Here is an 8,432-nt window from a genome sequence, read left to right on the forward strand (position 1 = left end):
AGAGAGAGAGTGAGAATGTGTGTGTGTGTTTCATTTTTTTTGTGAACCCAATTGCTGTGTATTCAGGTTTCCTCTTCAGTGTGTACTTTATTGTCCCATGATTTCAAGAGTTTTCTACTCTTCATTAACTGGAATGCACTATTTAATTTAAAGGTTATTTTTCTCTAATCAGTGAATTCATGATTGGAGTGAGATCCTCTTTGAAGATATTGTCATCTGGTATCTTCTGGTTTATGTAGTTTTTAAAATGGAGTCAGGTCCTCTGCAAGACTGGTATATTCTCTTTAACTGCTAAGCCATCTCTGCACCCTATAGTTTTAAGTTTCAGTCACTGACTTACTTTAAGCAATTTGGTGGTGGTGTTTCTTGACTTTTATCATACCTAATAATAATCAGGCATTTTGGATCTGTGAGTTTGAATAATTTTTATCAATTATGTCCCTAGTTGTGTTGTTATGGTTTATTGGTTGTTTTCTGTTGGGGGTTCTTGCCTATTCCCCTTTTCCCCTTTTCTCCCCTCTGCATTTCTGGTTCTCCAGTGTCTGTATGTTACTGTTTGAGACCATCATTATTTTGTGCTCTTCCCATCTTTCAGCCTTTGCTTCATTTTTGTTAGTTTCTTCAAGTTCCTTATCTTCTGCAGTGTCTTAACTACTAGTAAACCCATCCAATGTGTTTTTCAGTTCAGATATTAATTTCTCTGATCTGTAAGTGTGATTCAGTCTTCTTTTTGTCTTAAATTTTCATTATACCCATTTTCCCTTTCAAATCACAGGCATATTTATTGTGTCAGTGTTTTGAAGTTACTAATAATATTCAGTAAGCAGCTCAATTTCTTCTCTGCTGGTTGTTTTGTTTTCCTTAGTTTTGATCATATTATCTGTTACTTTTCATATCAGTAACTTCTGATTGTGCAGTGGCTACTTTCCTGCCTATCTAGATTTTATTTTCTCCCTTCATAACATGCTGAGTTTCATTTTGGCACACCATTAGTGTACTTCTGTTTTGTGGTGGTCTTTTTGAAGTCTGTTTAAAGAAGTTGGATGCAGAATAGCATTTTCTTTCAGGCTAAGTTTAGCCCTACAGAGGTCTACCAAATCTGTATCTTTCAGAGAGGTTTCCTTCTAGTCAAATGTGAATGCCACCCAGTGCTGGGAGGCTCTGAATTTGTTCATCTGAAACTTCATAGCTGTTCTTCCCAGTTCTCTTCTGTAGGTCAGTAACTGCCAAAGACGTTGAAAACAGCACTGTATAGATTTTCTGTAGCAGTTTCTCTGCTTTGTCTCATAGGCTCAAGCCAAGGCTTCTCAAATGCCCTTTGCTGATGCCCTGATTTAGTGAGGCTACTTGCCTTCCTGCAGGTCTCACATCTGGCAGATAACTGGGGCTCCTTGTTACAGTTTGCTTTCTGAGACCACAGCCCCATAATACCTGTTTTGAAGTCAGTCATTTTGGGCTCTGATCTGTTTCTGATTGGGTATGATAATATATGATGTTTATAGCTATTCTGTCTTGGCTAGGTAAAAATCTGATGTGTCAAGAATGTGAAAAAACTAAAACATGCTATACTCTTTTTTTTTTTTTAAGATTATAAGCTTCTAGAAGACCTTTTTGTTCACTGCCATATTTGTACTGCTTTACATACTATCCAGAACATCAAAGTGTTCAGAATCTATTTAGTCTGGTTGGTTGGTTGGTTGGTTGGTTGGTTGGTTGGTTGGTTGGTTGGTTGGTTGGTTTTGCAGTACTGAAAAACCAGACGAACCAAGGACCTTTTGTGCTATAGAAGAGCTCTGTCACTGAGCTATACTCTGAGCACTGCATATTTGTATAATGAATGTTGAAGCTGTATGTGGAACTTAATCTCAAATTTTAATTGGTGTCTTCAGTGATTGTGATAGAGTCAGTTATCCAGATACTTGAATGGCTGTGTTTAAGGTGCTAACCTCAGCATCTTGATCTTTACCAGCACAAATGACGTTGCTTCTAGATACATGTAACGTATAAGAGAAAAGGCCTATGTCTTCAGTGAAAAAAATCTTGGGACTTGATCTCTGATTTGAAAAGCTTTAGTATTTATTTCTACTGTGCCTCTGAAAAATGAATGTTAAGTCTGACCACTTTGATTAACTTATGATTCAGATAATTACTATTTCTCATTATACAGCTTGGGAGATGGTTGCAGTTTTCCAACTCGCCTTGTGGGGATGGATCCAGAGCAAGCTTCTGTTACAAACCAAAATGAATATGCCAGAAGGTGTGTTTCTTGTTCCTTAAGTTTTTCAGTATTCATTATAAAACAAACTGATAACTGCATTATACATGCATGATTCAGGTATACATACAGTAGCAATTCAGTAAGCAGATACAAAAAAAATTATCATCCAAACCAGAACACTTGAGAATAGCAAAGACAGTACTTGTGTACAAAGCATATTTACAAGTCAGGACAGTCACACCCGGCCAGGAATGTCTGGGTAAAGTAGGAAGCAAGTGAATAAAGGCATCCTTATCTTCCTAGAAAGTAAGATACTCTTTCTTTTTTTAATATTTATTATTTTTATTTTATGTGTATGAGTGTTTTGCCTGCATGCATGTTAAGTGCACCATGTTGTGCAGTGCCCAAGGAGGACAGAGAGGGTGTCAGATCCCCTGGAAATGGAGTTATAATAGACAGTTAGCTGCTGTGCGGGTGCTGAGAATAGAATCCAGATTCTCTGCATGAACAGCCTGAGCTCTTAACTACTGAGCCATCTCTCCAACCTGTAAGATACTCTTTCAGGTTTCATTATATTGGCTTATATCAAGTTACTTATTTTTAAAGAAATTCAGGAAGTCACTCATTGTTCTCATAACCATTTACTTTGATAACTATATTTTAACTACAATGTCAACATAATTAATGAGGATTCAGAAATACAATTTTTTACTTACACATCTTAAAGGGAATTTCTTAATGTATTTTCACAATAAGAAATTGTTTAAGAGCTGGGTGTGGTGATGCATACCTTTAATCCCAGCACTTGGGAGGCAGAGGCAGGCTGATCTCTGTTGAGGTCAAGGCCAGCCTGGTCTACTTAGCTAGTTCTGGGCCAGCTTGGGCTACAGGGAGACCCTGTCTCAAAAAAGACCTAATAATAATAATAATAATAATAATAATAATAATAATAAAATAGTTTAATAAATTCAAGATAGTTCATTTTGGATGAAATTTTATGAAGATGCTACAGATATATGTTAATGTGAAATAGTAGGTAGGCTGTAATACTACACCTAAAGCCTGAGACCTTTGGGCTCTGGCACTTACTGTGAATCTGAAGATGTCATTGAAGAAAGTCTCAGTTTCCAGCTCTACGAACTGAGGATAATGAAACCTATGTTGAGACCTGTGTCCTGGGGTTCTTGAGAGGGTAGAGATAGTGTGTAAAGCACCCAGCAGTTTCTGGCCTGTAAGACAAATCCTGGCAAATCTCACTCCATTTTCCTCTTTTCCTTCCCCCTCCCCAGTTCTCTCTTAGTTAGAAACATAAGTCTACAATAAATCACTAAATCATTTTTTCCCCTTAGATCTAAACTGCAGAGGTAGAAAGCAGAAAACTTGGGAGATGACAGGTAACTTTTTGTACTGGCCACAGACATAGCTTTTCACCTGTCCTTGTGCTACCTAAGGTTCCCAATTAACAAGTGTTCAAACCCTTTCACATTGGACTCTGAAGCTGTGTCTTTAGTTTAACTGATTTCATTGACAGTGTTGGAGTACACACTCTTGGGCCCAGAGAGCCAGTCATTTGCTGGGGGGCGGGGGTTGTGGGCATATTTTTCTTTTCAAGATAGCCTTTTCAGAGTGCTGAGATCTCAAGAGTTGCCCTCACCAATTTAAGAGAAGGAATACTAATTTGCTGCTTATTAATTTATTAAGTATCCCTAACTGAGCATTAAAGTATTCACTGAATTGTTTGCTCCTTTTTTCAGTATTGGCTCAAGTCAACCTTTTCCTATTAAACCACTTAGTGAATCAAAAAACCGTTTGTTGGACAGTGAATCTCAGTGGCTAGAGAATGGAGCTGAAGAAGGAGTCACCAGATCAGGTAATAATTCTCATCTGGTTCAGAATCACCAGATTGAGCAAATTCAGTAAAACCAAAATGATATGATCTTTGAAATTACTAAAACAAAGGGAACTTTTCTGTAAATGAGATTTTGGTATTTATTGATAGGTTCTGTGGGGAAAGGGGGCAGAGCCCTTGAGGTAGTGCATTGTAGCTGAGGTTGTGTTTTGTTCTCTTCTGTTCAGCTGAGGTTTTTGTTTTCTAGCCACATTTCTTTATTAGGATGTGGGAAGATATTTTGACATTGTGACTATTCTGAGTAATATTTTGAGGAACAATATTATTTAGTGCTCCAAACAGTGTTCAAAAAACATTTGGACCGGGCGTGGTGGTGCAGGCCTTTAATCCCAGTGCTTGGGAAGCAGACAGAACAACCTAGTCTACAGGCCGGCTGGGACTACAGAAAGACCCTGTCTCAAAAAGGACAGGGAGGGATCAGGCATGGTGGTACACGCTTTTAATCCCAGCACTTGGGAGGCAGAGGCAGGCGGATCTCTGTGGGTTCAAGGCCAGCCTGGTCTACATAGTGAGTTCCAGGACAGCTGGGGCTACAGGAAGACCCTGTCTCAAAAAAGACAAAAAAAAAGGGGCGGGGAGGGCAGGCATTGTACTGAACTAGGCATGGTGGCACACAACTGTAATTCTAGCACTCCTGAGACTGAGGCAGGAGGATCACAAGTTCTTGATCATCCTGGACGCTGGAAGGGAAATAGCATTGTACTCTTTAGACTGCATTAGTTAAAAAAAGAGTGCACTTGGATGCTTTAGCCTTTCTTAATGTGAACTATGGATGAGACTGAAGCGAGATAGAATCCTGTTCAGATCTAGGTTTGCAGTATCATCTGACCACTTAACTAGTATTACTAGCCCTTCCTATCTGAAGTACTTCTTGATTATAGTAGTAATAAGATCATCAGTAACCCTGTACTGTGAGAAGACAGTTTAGGATTTTCAGATCAGTTCATATTAACTCTAGGAAATTACTCTATGAACTTGTCTGTGAATCTCTAATCTTTGAGTTGGGGGACAGGACTTTTAGTTTTGTTTTGTTTTTTTGCCAGTCATAGTGGTTCTCCCCTGTAATCCTAGTATCCCAGTACTCAGGTGGATTTCCATGAGTTTGAGGCCTGCCTGGGCTTGTAGAGTGAGACCCTGTGTCCAAAAAAAAAAAAAAAAAATCCTTTAAAAGTAGTATTTTAGGATCTTCATTAAAATTACCAAATTATCAGAAGTCTTGGGGGCCAGGTATGGTGGTGCACCCCTTTAATCCCAACACCCAGGAGACAGAAGCAGGCAGATCGTTGTGAGCTTTAGGCCAGCTTCGGAAGATCTGCATAGTGAGTCCAAGCTAGCTGGGGCTACATAGTAAGACTCTTTTTCTTAAAAAAAAATTATTAGAAGTCTTATATAAGATGAATGAAAAATTTATTTTGTAGACTTCTTAATAACTGCTGCTTAACATCTTTAAAACCAGTGGATATTTTCACAAGGATAAACAAAACCAAATTTATGATTCTTTAACACGCTTTACTTATTATGCCTGCATTCTACATAAAGGCAATTAGTTGGTACCTGTTTAATACTTATAAAAGTTATTTTTAATGTCATTAAATCTTACCATTTAGCTATCAACTTAATGTTTTTTTTGTGTCATGTCATCTAATTATATGCTTACAGGGACAAATAACCATGTTACAGTGGCAATAGAAAATTGAGCACTGCTTGTTCATAACTAACCATTTGGTAAGAGCAAGGTAAGACAGTATAACGGTAATTTCCTTCTGCAAATGTAGTTATTTGCATATTTCATCTCAAAACCATTTGCAAATTTTTCACTGTTTTCAACTGTATCACCAAAATAAACAGGAGAGTTTGAGGTATCATTTTCCTTATTATACAATTTTAGGAAACATTCATTGGTAGATTAATGAAGAAACTAATTGAAAAAGTTTAGGGCTGGCATGTAAGCAGCCAACTTGTTTGGTAAACAGTGTCTTACTAATTAGTTTAATGGGGGGGAAAGGGTGACATTACCTGTCATTAAAGAAACTTGATCAAAAGTAGATTGATTAAAAATGAAAAAAGGCTTCCAAGGTTCCTTGATGTTCATTTTGTAAGACACAGAACACAGCATTGTCTCAAACCTGGCCTAGAACAGTGCATATAGAGCATCCCTGTTCCTTCCTGGGAGACTTTCATTCTTCCCCAAGGAACTCATCTGGGGTCTCACTTAGTAGAGCATCTGTTTCCTCACTTAAGGCTTATTTGGTCAGGATTTTGCAGAGGACCTGAAGCCTGTGGAGAGCTAGAGCCAGAACTGAAGACCAAGAACAGAATGAGATCACAGATTCCAAAAAAAGGGACTCAGGGGTCTCCTGTCCAGCAGAAAAGTGTGCATTCTGAAGAGGAGCTTCAGGGTCCATTTATGTGACTGAGCCATCTAGAGTTGTAGCCTTGCAAATGGCTTGGGGTTCCCAACTGGTGCTTATTCCTGCTTCTGCGTTATTTTTGATATGGTCAGAGAATCCCCAGCTAGTTTCTCTAGCCTAACAGTAGGAGCAATAGATAGATATGAGGGATACTCAGGTGATAGGTACCCACTTCTGAAGGGTGAGGGGTAATAGAAGAGCTCAAGTAGAAATCCTGATTGCTTCAGGGGAAGAAAGTCATTGATATCTCCTTATTTTTTGCTTCATTATAGTAGAAGAATTAGTCTACAGAACCATTTATTAAATAGAAAAACCAGGTTTTAACTAATGATTCAATTATTTCTTTTTTGTAGGTATATAAAAACACATTTTGGACTAATGTCAATTTTATTTGCAAGAAAAATGATTGGTGGAATGAAATAATTGAAGTATAACAAGATATATTTTTAAAAAGGAAGCCTTTGTACAGTTTGCTGGATCCACAGAAGCACTACAGAGCAGAAAGATGCCTTAATTTTAAGTGTCCATTTGTGCACCATTGACTCACAGCTCAAAAGTGACTTACTTTTCCTTTGGAAATAACAGCTGTTCTGAGATGCTATTATATGAGCTATCATCACATGTTAACATGGCATATGTATTTTTTTTAACACCTGAGTTACAATATTAGAGTTATTTCTTAGTATCCACATAAATTTTCACCCAAAAACACAGACTAAAGACTTGTCTTAAGTGAAGCATATCTAGGGCAGATGGCAGCTAAGAATGAATGAGAGCCAAATTACTGTTTCTTGTACTGTATAAGGGAAAGAATACTGCTTTTTAATTAGATGTTTACTAATTTATAATTACTGTTTTATACTTTTCAACATTTTTAATAAAGATTTTTTTATTATTGGCTATAAAATAACACTCAGAAGGATTCAGCTATCTAAATATAATCATTTAGAACAGAGAACACATTGATATAGTTCAATGAAGGTTTAGTTAGAAGCATTAATAGAAGCCAAGTGGCATATGCCTGTAATCCAACACTCTGGAGGCTGAGGCAGGATTGCTGCGAGTTAGAGTCTAGCCTGGGCTATATTGAGAGACCCTTTCTCTAAAAAGCAGAGAAAAAGAAGTATTAATACAACCATGAAGTATAGTATGCACCCAAGGCTGGAAGAAAACATGGTAATGAAACAAATATTTTGGTTTTCAGTTATTTTTCTTTAATTTTCAGGAGTATTTATGTGGGCAGGGAAGCACAGAGTTACATGTGCTATAAATGAACAAAGTATGAAAAGGTGTCAGTGGCTTAAAGAGAGATTGGAAGAAGGGATATTATAAACAGTTAAAAAGTATTTTTAGTCCTGAAACTGTTTAGGATAAAACGTGCTATTGAGATGAGTTTCAATTTAGGTAATCGAAAAATTATTATGAGGCCAGGCATGGTGGCGCATGCCTTTAATCCCAGCACTTGGGAGGCAGAGGCAGGTGGATTTCTGTGAGTTGGAGGCCAGCCTGTTCTACATAGAGAATTCCAGGTCAGCTGGGGCTACAGGAAGACCCTGTCTCAAAAAGACTTATATATTATTATGGAATGGTTATATAATCTGTAACCGCCTAAAACATGACCAAAAATGCAGTTTACATGAAGGGGAAATACCTTAGAATAATATGTCAGGAAGAGAGTTGTGTTATGACCTGTGTAACTGTTTAAAATTCCCAGTCTTGGGCCAGGTACATGGTTTAGCAGATAAAGGTACTTGCCATGAAATCTGATAACCTGAGTTAGATTCCTGGAACCCCATGTGAGTCCCCCACATGGCAGCTTCGAACCGTCCTTAACTCCAGTTCCAGGGGAATCCAAAACCCTCTTCTGACCTCTGCAGCATTGCACGACATGGGT

The 8,432-nt window shown here is 37.9% G+C and overlaps 1 protein-coding gene across 2 annotated transcripts in view; it reads left to right on the forward strand.

Annotated features, from left to right (window-relative positions):
* Positions 1 to 8,354, forward strand: part of Zdhhc20 (zinc finger DHHC-type containing 20) — a 51,414-nt gene extending 43,060 nt beyond the window's left edge. The window contains exons 9-12 of one of the 2 annotated variants that reach the window (XM_008824317.3): positions 2,168 to 2,257; positions 3,973 to 4,088; positions 5,787 to 5,863; positions 6,892 to 8,354. In XM_008824317.3, the coding sequence (XP_008822539.1) occupies positions 2,168 to 2,257; positions 3,973 to 4,088; positions 5,787 to 5,824 (244 nt within the window). In that variant the 3' untranslated portion in view covers positions 5,825 to 5,863; positions 6,892 to 8,354. The remainder of the gene's footprint in view (positions 1 to 2,167; positions 2,258 to 3,972; positions 4,089 to 5,786; positions 5,864 to 6,891) is intronic. The other variant, XM_008824318.3, reaches the window with a different exon arrangement.
* Positions 8,355 to 8,432: the final 78 nt, after the last annotated feature.

The sequence above is a fragment of the Nannospalax galili genome, unplaced genomic scaffold, assembly GCF_000622305.1.
Source record: "Nannospalax galili isolate Female #2095 unplaced genomic scaffold, S.galili_v1.0 scaffold388, whole genome shotgun sequence".
NCBI classification, from domain to species: domain Eukaryota; kingdom Metazoa; phylum Chordata; class Mammalia; order Rodentia; family Spalacidae; genus Nannospalax; species Nannospalax galili.